The sequence below is a fragment of the Neoarius graeffei genome, chromosome 2, assembly GCF_027579695.1.
Source record: "Neoarius graeffei isolate fNeoGra1 chromosome 2, fNeoGra1.pri, whole genome shotgun sequence".
Classification (NCBI taxonomy): Eukaryota; Metazoa; Chordata; class Actinopteri; order Siluriformes; family Ariidae; genus Neoarius; species Neoarius graeffei.
Window position 1 is genome coordinate 43,362,308 of NC_083570.1, and position 14,515 is coordinate 43,376,822.

The window sequence follows — 14,515 nt, forward strand, 5'->3', positions numbered from 1 at the left end:
TAGGAATGTTAACCCATTCTTGTCTAATGTAGGATTCTAGTTGCTCAACTGTCTTAGGTCTTTTTTGTCGTATCTTCCGTTTTATGATGCGTCAAATGTTTTCTATGGGTGAAAGATCTGGACTGCAGGCTGGCCAGTTCAGTACCCGGACCCTTCTTCTACGCAGCCATGATGCTGTAATTGATGCAGTATGTGGTTTGGCATTGTCATGTTGGAAAATGCAAGGTCTTCCCTGAAAGAGACGTCGTCTGGATGGGAGCATATGTTGCTCTAGAACCTGGATATACCTTTCAGCATTGATGGTGTCTTTCCAGATGTGTAAGCTGCCCATGCCACACGCACTAATGCAACCCCATACCATCAGAGATGCAGGCTTCTGAACTGAGCGCTGATAACAACTTGGGTCGTCCTTCTCCTCTTTAGTCCGAATGACACGGCGTCCCTGATTTCCATAAAGAACTTCAAATTTTGATTCATCTGACCACAGAACAGTTTCCCACTTTGCCACAGTCCATTTTAAATGAGCCTTGGCCCAGAGAAGATGTCTGCGCTTCTGGATCATGTTTAGATACGGCTTCTTCTTTGAACTATAGAGTTTTAGCTGGCAACGGCGGATGGCACGGTGAATTGTGTTCACAGATAATGTTCTCTGGAAATATTGCTGAGCCCATTTTGTGATTTCCAATACAGAAGCATGCCTGTATGTGATGCAGTGCCGTCTAAGGGCTCGAAGATCACGGGCACCCAGTATGGTTTTCCGGCCTTGACCCTTACGCACAGAGATTCTTCCAGATTCTCTGAATCTTTTGATGATATTGTGCACTTTAGATGATGATCTGTTCAAACTCTTTGCAATTTTACACTGTTGAACTCCTCTCTGATATTGCTCCACTATTTGTCGGCGCAGAATTAGGGGGATTGGTGAGCCTCTTCCCATCTTTACTTCTGAAAGCCGCTGCCACTCCAAGATGCTCTTTTTATACCCAGTCATGTTAATGACCTATTGCCAATTGACCTAATGAGTTGCAATTTGGTCCTCCAGCTGTTCCTTTTTTGTACCTTTAACTTTTCCAGCCTCTTATTGCCCCTGTCCCAACTTTTTTGAGATGTGTTGCTGTCATGAAATTTCAAATGAGCCAATATTTGGCATGAAATTTCAAAATGTCTCACTTTCGACATTTGATATGTTGTCTGTGTTCTATTGTGAATACAATATCAGTTTTTGAGATTTGTAAATTATTGCATTCCGTTTTTATTTACAATTTGTACTTTGTCCCAACTTTTTTGGAATCGGGGTTGTATATGGTAAGCAAGCTGGAGATGATGGATCCAAGGAAAATGAAGTTTTCAACAGCTTCCGGGTTGTACCCGTTGATGGTGATAGCTGGAGGATGATCTGTGCCCTGTGCCATGATTTTCTTCTTCTTCAGACTAATGGTCAGTCCTCTGTGACTTTAGTCTTGGCGCAGTGGCAAGCGAAGTTGAACAGCTTGCCGTCAGCCCTGGTGTGGATGAAGACTCCCTCGCTGCAGTCTCTGAAGGCATACTGGAGGAGCATCGAGAAGAAGATGCCGAAGAGCATCAGCACAAGGATGCAGCCCTGTTTTACTCCGCTGCTGACCGGGAAGGCCTCGGATGTTGCTCCGTTGAAGCAGACCGTGCTGTGCATGTTCTCGTGGAACGAAGTGATGACTCCAAGCAGGTGTGAGGGACATCCAGTCTTCCGCAGTAGCCTGAGGAGTCTGCTCCAGCTGACCAGGTCACACGCCTTTGTCAGATCTATGAAGGCGATGTAGAGAGGCATCTGCTTCTCATGACACTTCTCCTGCAGCTGGCGTAGTGAGAAGATCATGTCTACTGTTGACCGGCCTGCTCTGAAGCCACAATGGGATTCTGGGTAGACACAGGTGCACCAGGGCGACTCGGGCAAACACTTTTCTGACAGTGCTGAAGAGGGAGATCCCCCGGTAGTTGTTGCAGTCGCTGCGGTCTCCTCTGTTCTTGTACAAAGTGATGATGCTAGCATCTCACATGTCCTGGGGGATATGTCCCTGTTCCCAGCATAGAAGGAGGAGCTTATGCAAGGGATGGAGCAATGCAGATTTCCCGCTGTTCAGTACTTCTGCAGGGATGCCATCACTCCTGGGAGCCTTCCCACTAGCAAGGCGGTCAATAGCTTTACTGAGCTCTTCCACGGTGGGTGGTGTGTCTAGCTTCTCCATGACTGGCAGGTCTGGAATGACATTGAGGGCGGAGTCAGTGATGACGTTTTGGGTTGTGTACAACTCAAGGTAGTGCTCAACCCATCGCTGTAGCTGCTTCCCCTCATCTGTGATGACTTCACCCGACTTAGACTTGAGGGGGGCGGACTTGCTGGAGACTGGGCCAATTGCCTTCTTGATGCCCTCATACATCTCTCTTGTGTCCTCTGTCTCGGCAGCTGTCTGTATACTACTGTAGAGGTTCAGCCAGAAGGTGTTGGCGCAGTGGCGGGTGGTCTGCTGGGATCTTTTCCTGGCAGTCCTGAGGGCTTCTAATGTAATGGGGCTAGGCGGGGCTTTGTAAGCCAGGATGGCTTTCCTCTTCGCCTCGGTCATGGGCTCCATCTCCTCCCAATGGGCCTTATACCAGTCAGCATTCTTGTGCTCCTTCTTCCCATAGGCAGTGATAGCTGAGTTGTACACAGCATCTCGGAGGCAGGACCACTTGGAGTCGATGGTGTCATCGACAGGCGTCTTTGCGGTGAGGGATTCTTCAAGTTGGCTCACAAACTGCTGGGTCCTCTCAGAGTTGCTAGCACAGCAGGTGTTGATGCATGGACGTCTCTTCTTCTTCAAGTGGTGCATCTTCTTTGGTGTTAAGCGCACCTTACTGGTGACAAGGGAGTGGTCTGTGTCGCAGTCCGTGCTTTGGTAGGTGCGGGTGAGGAGAACACTGGCAAGTTCCGTAGGCCTGGTGATGACTAGGTCTAGCTGGTGCCAGTGACGGGAGCATGGGTGTCTCCAGGACACTTGGTGGATCTCCTTACACTTGAAAAAGGTGCTGGTCACACAAGCCGTGGAAGCAGCAGAACTCCAACAGTTGCTGGCCGTTCTTGTTGATCTTGCCCCTTCCATGGGCACCAAGGCAGGTGGGCCAGGCCACTTGATCAGCTCCCACTCTTGTGTTGAAATCTCCAAGGAGATAAAGAGCTTCAGTGCTAGGGATCCTGGATATCACTTCATCCAGGGCCTTGTAGAACTGGTCTTTTTCCTCATGAGTTGAGTAGAGGGTTGGGGCGTATACACTGATGATGTTGGCTGAGCCTGAGGATGTTGACAGCTGGAGGGTGAGGATTCTCTCGGTACCCATTGAGGGAGTCTCAGCGAAGGCGACAAGCATGTTCTTCACAGCGAAGCCAACACCATGCTGCTGGGGTTTGTCCAAGGACTTCCCTTGCCAGAAGAAGGTGTAGCTTGCTTCCCTGATGGTGCCGCTGTCAGCCAGTTGGGTCTCCTGGAGGCAGGCAACATCGACTTTTAGCCAGGAGAGTTCTCTGTCAATGACAGCAGTCCTCCTCATATCGTCGATTTGTTGCAGGTCAGCCATGAGACCAGGACACACGGTCCTGACATTCCAGCTTGCAAAACGAAGAGCTGGAGTCTTCCTTTTTCTACTGTTTGTTTTGCCTGATGCAGGGCTTATGGCCCACTTTTCGAGATGGTTTCTAATCCCCACGCACCCAGTGGGGCAGGCAGGCCATGGCGGGACAGCACCTAACTGGCTGGGGGCTGCCCAGCTTGAGGCGGGCAGTAGCTGTCCAGTGAGGTACAATGACCTCTCCTACCATCGGAAGTGGCCCCTAGTGCTCATTTCCTTTGCCAATTGGATGAGCTTAAAACTGGTAACTGCTCACTTCCCATGTTGTACCAGCACCTTTTGATGTCGCTGGAGCGTCCTCTCCAGTGGAGCTGCATAGCCTGGGCAGGAGAAATATGGAGGATCAGCTGATGCCCAGCCAGCAGACCCCCCCCATGCAGCTGGTGGATCCAAGGGAACGACAAAAGTCGATACAGCTTGGCACCAGTGGCATTGCAGGAGTTGCTGGGATGACGTTATGATGCCACGCCGCCTTAGGGACTCCACCTCTGGATTTCCTGTCAGGGTTTACTCCCTTAGCCTTTCCCATGAGTGGGTATGGCCGCAAGGCAGCGGAGGTTTGATATAAGAGTTTCCCTTCTCCTAGATGAGCTACCAACCAAGGTTAATGAGCCCCATCTACCTGAAGCATCTGGTTTTGAGGCACCAGAGCCTACCTTTCGTCCCTTCTCCTGTTAGTAGAGACAGGTCTGCCGGGTTTAGAAGCTAAACCACACATGAAGGCCAGGAGCTGGATTTGGTTGTCAGAGGCTGTTTGAGGTGCATGCCTATTGGGCACTTTATAGGGAGTGGGAGCTTATCCCCACTACCACCCCAGCTATGATAACCCTTGAACCGAATAATAATTATAATAATAATAATGTATTTATTTCTACATTTAGTAAATATTTACACACTGAGTTGTCCAGGTGAGAGAGCTAAACAGACTAAAGGACTAATGCACTTCAAGTAGAGATGAAGCAAAGGCTAATGCTGTACTCAATACTCAGAATGTACAAACCAATTTTTTTTTTTTTGGAGGGGGAAGGGGAGGGTTCTGATCTAAACACCAGTGGTACGATGGTGCAGCAGTTAGCACTGTCACATGACAGTAAGAAGGATCTGGGTTTGACCCTTGTGGCCGACTGGGGCCTCCCTGTGTCTCTGTGGGTTTCCTCCCACAGACCAAAGAGATGTAGAATAGGTCAACTGGCTACTCTAAATATCCCCCAAGCATAACTTCATCATCACTTGTTTATTGCAATGCACAGTTACATAGGTGAGTGATTAGTTAAATAAAACTATCAGGAAACATTACAAAAAAAAAATCTTTGGAAACGCGCTGATCTGCCGTGTCATGTTCAGTATAAATGCATTTTCTTCAGATAAATGCCTTTATCTTATTTTACATAACTTTATACATACCCGAAAGAGAACCCTTTGTGGTTTGGGAGTTTTATCGGTCCGACAGGCTTGTTCAGCTGCCAAGTGCTTTGGTACGTTGAGAAGCAAAGGCCGAAGAATGCTTCTTTGTTTTACAGGCTTTGGAATATCGCTAGCTTCAGACGATGAACAGTGTCGATTGTTATCATCTTCTATAACCGAAGGCCATTCCGCAGACCATGGAAATATTTCTGGGTCACAGTTTAAGTATGTCTTTTTCCCACCAGAGAAATGTAAGCTACAAACACTTGTCCATTTCGATTCAGTTCGAAGGTTTTCATTGCAGATTAAACTTATCCATTTCTTTCTTCTCCTTGACTGGCAGCTGATAAAAGCTCAAATTAGGAATTCTCTTTGTTGTGGAGACACAGTAAGGCACACAGCAATTCACTTTAGGCATGGTTAAAACCGGTTAAGCAGAATAATGCAGTGTTTAACAAAGGCGAAAGTAAACAATACGGCGGAGCTGACCCCGGGTATTGCCCATAATGCATTGCGGTAAACAAGCGATGACGTAGTCATGGGTTAGGGTTATTGCCCATAGGTGTGAATGTGAGTGTGAATGGTTGTTCCTGTGATAGATTGGTGACTTGCCCAGGGTGAACCCCACCTCTCACCGAAAGTCAGATGGGATTGGCTGCTTCTGACTCTCCCCTTTTAGTTATGCTGTCATACTTGTAGTTAGTTTTGCCAGAGTCCCTGCTTGCACTATATGTGTTTTTTGTACATTTGTGTAAGCTACTTGACACTTTAATTTCCCTCTGGGGATCAATAAAGTTACTCTACTACTACTCTAAAATGTATCCTTTTCTTACTCATTAGGTGACATTGGGCATACCTAACAACCTGTGTTTTCTCCCCCCCTTCCCTCTGTCTGTCCCTCTGAGTTACATGTCAATCCTGAGATCGAGATGCTGACTTCTTCTGCTCCTCGGACTCACCTGATCCAGCCTGATGCCCTACATCTGGCTGGAGTCTCATCACATTGGTCCTGTGGAGGACGGCCCCATATGGACAGTGGAAATTGCACTTGGAATGAGACTACAGTTGACTTGTTAACTTTAGGACTGCAGTTGTCATGAACAGTTTTGCACTCAAGTTTCCATCAATGAACAGTTTATAACTTCAACAAAACAGACTTCATGTTCAAACTATAATGATTTTCCTGATTTCACAGTTATACTTTGTGACTCTATAAGACACAGTTATAGAAGCGAGTTATTTATAATCCCACTCTCTGTTATCACCCAGATGAGGATGGGTTCCCTTTTGAGTCTGGTTCCTCTCGAGGTTTCTTCCTCATGTCATCTGAGGGAGTTTTTCCTTGGCACTGTTGCCACAGGCTTGCTCATTGGGGATAGATTAGGGATAAAATTAGCTCAAGTTTAAAGTCTTTAATTTTCTGTAAAGCTGCTTTGCGACAATGTCTGTCTATTGTTAAAAGCTCTATAAAAATAAACTTGACTTGACTTGACTCCAGGTTCCACCACAACCCTGAGAGATAAACATTATAGATAAAGATAGATGGGTGGATGATCTAAACACATTACAGTGCTTCTGTTTGGAAAAATGTCAATGCTCAGAGCAAAGTCATATTTGTATGGATCGTCTCTGATTTTGACAAATATCTAAAAAGTTACTAATGTACTGTATATAGCCTCTGGTACATAGGAGATTTCAGATATATACAGCTCACTGGTTTCTCACTTTCCTCCTTCATTACCTTGAGAATTACTTTGAGAAAAGAGTATCTGCTAGAGCCATGGTGTGTGGCATAAATGGCATCATAGATACAAATGATGGCTGGAATGTGAAGATCCAAAGACCAATCATCAGACAGGGTACTACCCAAACTGGAAAAATACAACATTACAAACATTTATCAGATAATCTGTCACAGCATGAGTATATTATCAAGTGCTTCTGTCAGCCAACTTCTGTCAAGTCAAGTCAAGTTTGTTTGTATAGCGCTTTTAACAATAGACATTGTCCCAAAGCAGCTTTACAGAATCTGAATGACCCAAGACATGAGCCAATTTTATCCCTAATCTATCCCCAATGAGCAAGCCTGTGGTGATGGTGGCAAGGAAAAACTCCCCCAGACGACACGAGGAAGAAACCTCGAGAGGAACCAGACTCAAAAGGGAACTCATCCTCACCTGGACAACAACAGACAACATGAATATAACATTAACAGTTTTAACATGAAGTCAGTTTCGTTGATGTTATAACTCTTTATTATAACATCAACATAACATCAACTTCTGTCAACCCTTTATGATCTCATGGAAACAAGACCCAATAGTCAGCTGACCTTTATTCATTCACATTCAATGAGACACAGTAAGTGACATTCACTGGACAACAGAAGATGTGTAATTATTTCAAGTGTGACTTTAATGTGGGAACCATGATTTCTGACATGCATGTACGGTATGTATGTATGTATTGTAGGGTGAATCCAGATATATTGGGACACTTTTGAATTTCCAACTTGTCTAAACTTTCTTGGTATTAATCAAACAAAGTCCCCCACACATGACACATCTCTGAAATCCTCACTGCATTGACTATCTGCATGTGAAGGAACAGTATTTAAACCATATTCTAAAGAAGTTTGTCAAGGATGACTGAAAAGCATTGTGAGATGTTTGAAGAAAAAGAACTTTATTTATCATCTGTACACTTAAGCACAGTGAAATTCCTCCTCTGCATTTAACCCATCTGAAGCAATGAACAGACACATGCACACACATACGTGAGCAATGAGCGCACACACACATACCCAGAGCAGTGAGCAGCTATGCTACAGCACCTGGGGGGCAGTTGAGGTTAGGTGCCTTGCTCAAGGGCACTTCAGCCATGATACAGAGGGAGGTGAGGCAAAAGTGTTGTTCATTCACTCAACTTCCCTCACATTTTCCCTGTCAGTCCTGGGAATCAAACCAGTGACCCTTTGGACCCAAGACTGCTTCTCTAACCTTCAGGCCATGTCTACCCCATTTATACCTTCATTATAGACATTATAGGCTATTCCTTCACTTTTCCTCTCTCCACTTACTGTATTTTAAGTACAATGCTCTCCCAAATGACCAATGATTTAATTATAATTGTATTATTATCTCATCTCATTATCTCTAGCCGCTTTATCCTGTTCTACAGGGTCACAGGCAAGCTGGAGCCTATCCCAGCTGACTACGGGTGAAAGGCAGGGTACACCCTGGACAAGTCGCCAGGTCATCACGGGGCTAACACATAGACACAGACAACCATTCACACTCACATTCACACCTACGGTCAATTTAGAGTCACCAGTTAACCTAACCTGCATGTCTTTGGACTGTGGGGGAAACCGGAGCACCCGGAGGAAACCCACACGGACACGGGGAGAACATGCAAACTCCACACAGAAAGACCCTCGCTGGCCACGGGGCTCGAACCCGGACCTTCTTACTGTGAGGCGACGGCGCTAACCACTACACCACCGTGCCGCCCATCATTATTATTATTATTATTATTATTATTATTATTATTATTATTATTAACTTGTGTGAGGATGCTACACCTTATAAATTGTATAGGCACTACTGGTTGTTGTTAGTGTTGTGTGTTTTTTTTTATTGTAGATATCTGTCTGTCTAATGACTGCTGAACGGCACACAACGAATTTCCAAAATGACTAATTAATGTAGCTATCTATCTATAAATCTCTGTATTCATGATTTGAACCAAATACATTTTTATTTTATTACAGAAACATGTTTTCTATTCGTACATCATAAATATGTGGAATATATTATTCAGGACAATTTATGACGACGACAACAACAACAACAGCAACAACAACTACTCCTACTAGCCAAAGCATGACATTACACAATAATTCATGAAATTCATGATTAAAATTCAGGATTTGAACTTAATTCATTTTTATTTTGTTACAGAACTGCATCTTTTCTATATTAACATCACACATAGGTGGAATATATTGTTCAGGACAATTCATGACAACAACAACAACAATTAGCCAAAGCATGACATTACACAATAATTTATTCCTATTCCAAGATTTTTTTTTTTGGGGGGGGGGGGGGGGGGGGGGGTCAGTTTGAGACTGACTACGCCCATTTAGATGACGTCACGCGAATGAAATCATGTTATTTCTTCATCAATAACAAAAGATTTGACTTTTTCTTATCAGTCCAGCAAATAAAATTCATGACTTCATGAAATTCATAATTAAAATTCAGGATTTGAACTAATACATTTTGTATTTTGTTAGAGAACTGCACCTTTTCTTTTATTTACATCATACACAGGTGGAATATATTGTTCAGGACAATTTATGACAACAACAACAACAACTAGCCAAAGCATGGCATTACACAATATTTTTTTCGTTTTTTTATTGAAACAAAAGAATACAATACAACGACAAACTCACTACAATAGATTTAACAATTCTATCAAAAACCAAAATCCCATCTCCTCTAATGAGATGATTAAAGGTATGTAAGACAAAGAAAATAAATAAAATAAATAAAAGAAAACAAATATAACAAGGGGTTAGCACAACTGATATGACAATATAAGTGAGTTTAAGTTCTTAGCCTGGGCATTGTTAATTTTCTTGAAACATTTGTGAAATAAAGACAATTCCTGTTTAATTACAGACCATGATGGAGAGCGCTTTCTAGATCGACATGTGTGTATGTAATGTTTTGTAACTGTAATGAGATTATTCACTAGAAACTCAGTATGGCATTACACAATAATTCATTCCTATTCCAAGATTTTATGTGGGGTCTACTTCCGGTTTGAGTCTGACCACGCCTATTTAGATGATCTCACATGAATGAAATCATGTTATTTCTTCCATCACTGACAAAAGGTTTGACTTTTTCTTATCAGTCCAGAAAATAAAATTCATGATTAAATCCATGATTAAAATTCACGATTAAAATTAATGACTTCATGAAATTCATGATTAAAATTCATGATTTGAACTTAATACATTTTTATTTTGTTACAAAACTGCATCTTTTCTATATTTACATCATACATAGGTGGAATATATTGTTCAGGACAATTCATGACAACAACAACAACGAGCCAAAGCATGACATTACACAATAATTTATTTCTATTCCAAGATTTGGGGGGGTGGTCCTACTTCCGGTTTGAGTCTGACCACGCCCATTTAGATGACGTCACGCGAATGAAATCATGTTATTTCTTCCATCAGTGACAAAAGGTTTGACTTTTTCTTATCAGTCCAGAAAATAAAATTCATGATTAAATTCATGATTAAAATTCACGACTTCATGAAATTCATGATTTGAACTTAATGCATTTTTATTTTGTTACAGAACTGCATCTTTTCTATGTTTACATCATACATAGGTGGAATATATTGTTCAGGACAATTCATGACAACAACAACAGCTAGCCAAAGCATGGCATTACACAATAATTCATTCCTATTCCAAGATTTTTTTGGGGGGTCTACTTCCGGTTTGAGTCTGTCCACGCCCATTTACATGACGTCACGTGAATGAAATCATGTTATTTCTTCCATAAGTAACAAAAGTTTTGATTTTGTCCTATCCGTCCAGAAAATAAATATTGCTTGGCTAAGTTGAGCTGCCCTAAATTCACTCTGTATTAAATCACAAAGACTCTTTTTTAAAATATTTATTGATTAAAGCTTCTCCATACGTCACACGGAGCGGAAATCTGGGTGGGAAGGGGGTCCTGGGCTCAACCAATCATAACCTTGCTGACGTCATGCTCAGATTGACAGCCAGCTCTGACAATTGGCAACTAAGAAGGGCGGTATTGTATTTGATAGACACGGAGCGCTAACCAATCAGACATGAGTATTTCCAGGGCGCTGTCCAATCGGAACAGAGCTTTGTGTGTGGCGGCTTTTGGGCGGTCCAGACAGTTTTGTTTCTGAGTTGAGTTGGTAATGTGGCAGTGTGGAGTAAGGGAGGGGTGAACTGATGGTGGTTTTAGCTGTGGATCTACACACACAGAGGTGTTTATATGCTGTATGTATGTATATAAGACAGTGTTAGAGCAGAGACTCACAGCTGACACTGATCCTGGAGGAAAGACGAGCCACAAACATGATGGAGTTAATCATCAGAGGAGATTTTTTCCTTTAAGAGTCTATTTATTTAATTTATTTTTCTACGTTTGTTTGTACTTGATATTTTTGTAGCTACGTTTCGGCCCCGGTGCCGATCTTCAGGGAGAGTGAGGATGGATCAGGCGAATATCCTGAGGAAGTTCATTCAGGGGGTTCAGGCCATGCGATCAGGGGAGCACAGGGGAGAGGATAACTTCAGCTCCGACTTCATGGTGAGACACAACACAGCACATCCTCACACTCATCCTGCAACACACACACCTCCTTTACTCACTCTAGTAACACTTCACATGGTTGGGTCGCTACTTTGTATCTTTTGTATCCTGAAAGAGCGCTCTGATCCCCCACCACCACCACACACACACACCCTCTCCCTAACTCCAGCTAGCAGGCTTCTCCTGAGGCCTACCTCTCTCCTTCCTCAAACAAACACATTTTAACCCCGTGTTCATCAGATACAAGCTCTGCATCTCTCTCTCTCTCGGTGTGTGTGTGTGTGTGTGTGTCTCTCTCTGTCTCTCTCTCTCTCTCTCTCTCTCTCACACACACACACACACACACACAAAGACACTGCATTTGCTACAACTAAAGCTACATTATTTAATTCCTGTCCTGTTTGATGCCTCTTCCTCGACATCAAAGATGCTAACGCTGACCTAAAGGCGCTCACTCTTTTTTTTTTTCTTTCTTTCACCTTTTGTTTTTGGTATGAATTGAAAAGGTTTCAATAAAACTAGGACAGATATCCGGCTCTGGGACTGGCAGCGTGTTCAGGGCGCGTCAGGGGAGGAAACAGGCTGCTTTTTCATGCGTGTGTGTGTAAAGCTAAAAGACCACACACACACCCACACACACACACACACACAGTTTATCCTGTAAGTTTTAAGTCCAGGTCTGAGCTCCTTAGTTTCTTTGCCTGTCTGTTCTTTCTTTCTTTCAGGGTTGTTTCTGCTTTCTGTTCTGTCTGGAATGCCATTCTTTGTGAACCGACAGGGTGCCATTACTTTAAGTCAGCGGACTTGTTCGTGCCCTATGGTGCTGTTAGACCAGTGACAGGACCCCAGTGACACTTTCCCATTTAAAGGGCTCGTTCCCAACATTCCAAGATGGCGTCAGGAGCATCTCAGAGCTGCACACCTCAGTCATCACACCAGCAGCAGCAGCAAAGTGTGGTGTTCACTGGTTTCATCAAAATGTTGGACAGGAAGATGAATATTTGATATTTTTTTTAATTTAGTAAAATAATGCACAAAATGGGGCGGCACGGTGGTGTAGTGGTTAGCGCTGTCGCCTCACAGCAAGAAGGTCCGGGTTCGAGCCCCGTGGCCGGCGAGGGCCTTTCTGTGCGGAGTTTGCATGTTCTCCCCGTGTCCGCGTGGGTTTCCTCCGGGTGCTCCGGTTTCCCCCACAGTCCAAAGACATGCAGGTTAGGTTAACTGGTGACTCTAAATTGACCGTAGGTGTGAATGCGAGTGTGAATGGTTGTCTGTGTCTATGTGTCAGCCCTGTGATGACCTTTCGCTCGTAGTCAGCTGGGATAGGCTCCAGCTCGCCTGCAACCCTGTAGAACAGGATAAAGCGGCTACAGATAATGAGATGAGATAATGCACAAAATACATATTTACCAGCTTAAAGTGCATATCATGGGTAAATTCAGGAGCAAGATCAGTGGAATTCTCCTATTTTATATTAAACTTTGGTCAAATGTCTGTCACAGCTTGCATTTTGTGCAATTTTTTTTACCTTGTGCAATACCAGAAAAGTTCAGTTGAAATCGACCCATTTGAAGCGAATTCATCCGCCTCTGAAAAAAAACTTGCCATTTGGATTTCCTGGCAAACATGGATTTTCGTGACGTCGCATGCGGGACGCCTCCCTCTGAATCCTACGTCAGCGCTGGTTTGTTATGGGAAAACGACCTGGTGGTTTTCTGCAAATTTCTTCAACGTTATCGCGTAATTATTAAAATGGTTAACAGACGTATCGTAGGAGGGTGTAGCAACACCAATCTTGATGGGATTAGTACTCATCGTTTCCCAAAAGACCGGACAATGAGAGAGAAACGGGAGCGCTTGGTCTACACAGGCTGTGCACTGAAACCGTGCAAAGCTCGCGCAGCCTGCTGGCGCTTCCGCAGGTGACGTCACGAATCTGGCTCCAGACTCCCTTGGGATTTTTCCAGACGCATTTTATTTTTTTTCTGCTGTAGACAGATGGCCTTGTGCAAAATTACCCTTCTGGATGAGTGTGTAAAGGGACATACTTTTCATGTTAAAAAAAACGAAATTGGTCCAGAATATGCCCTTTAAGGTCTGTCCGTATTGTGAAATACCATGACTGAGGTCTTGAAAATGCTGATCAAGGCCTCTATTTATTGTTATAGTCATGTTTGTTGCCCAAATGAGGATGGGTTCCCTTTTGAGTCTGGTTCCTCTTGAGGTTTCTTCCTCGTGTTGTCTGAGGGAGTTTTTCCTTGCTATCATCACCACAAGTGTGCTTACTGGGGATAGATTAGGGATAAAATTAGCTCGTGTTTTAAGTCGTTCAAATTCTGTAAAGCTGCTTTGCGACAATGTTTATTGTTAAAAGCGCTATACAAATAAACTTGACTATTTCAAGACCTTGGACACGGTATTTCACGATACGGACCTCCCAGCTGGTAAATAATATATATATTTTTTTATTTTATTTATTTTTTTTACTTTACCAAATTCTTACAGAAAATGAGAGCGCCCGAAAGGGAAACCATATTTAGAACAAACCTGCTACAAGCTTGTTCTCGGCTTTCTCCTGAAATGTTTTCTTTTATTTCGTCTTCATCAGTGTAGTGAAACTCGCTTTCGCTGTGAACACTGTTATCGCTATCTATGCTGTTAAATTAATGCTATTATACTGAGAAATGGAAAAATAAATGTTCACAAAAAACTTGCTATTATGTTTGTTGTTGTGAACGAGCGAGTCGCCAAAGGTCCATAACCGGGGTCCGGATCGTAGGATTCTGGACCGCTCGCGAGCCAATCAGGACGCATGATTTGATGGAAACCATACTGTGAAAAAAATATAGTGTACTTTAAGATACGCAAAGTATATAACACTTATCTCCATTGTGGTCTGGCAAGACGATGTTTTTGTCATGTTGTACATCCGTAATACCGCTGTTTAAATAATTTTTAAGAGGAACCTTTGCTCCTGTATTTCACATCATTGGTGTTGATTTTATTCCAGGGGGAAAAAAACCAACAAGACAAAACCACACACCACTTGTATTTTGATACCACAAAAAGTATGTGTAAATTGCTG

The 14,515-nt window shown here is 43.3% G+C and overlaps 1 protein-coding gene across 8 annotated transcripts in view; it reads left to right on the forward strand.

The window, feature by feature from the left end:
* The first annotated feature begins 11,031 nt into the window (after nucleotides 1–11,031).
* LOC132881614 (tyrosine-protein phosphatase non-receptor type 12-like) overlaps nucleotides 11,032–14,515 on the forward strand; it is a 167,208-nt gene continuing 163,724 nt past the window's right edge. For 7 of the 8 annotated variants that reach the window (XR_009654063.1, XR_009654062.1, XM_060914276.1 and 4 more), the window contains exon 1: nucleotides 11,032–11,427. Coding sequence is in view for 6 of the 8 variants with exons in the window: in XM_060914276.1 (XP_060770259.1) it covers nucleotides 11,329–11,427 (99 nt within the window). In the remaining 2 variants the exon portion in view is untranslated. The remainder of the gene's footprint in view (nucleotides 11,428–14,515) is intronic. The other variant, XM_060914277.1, reaches the window with a different exon arrangement.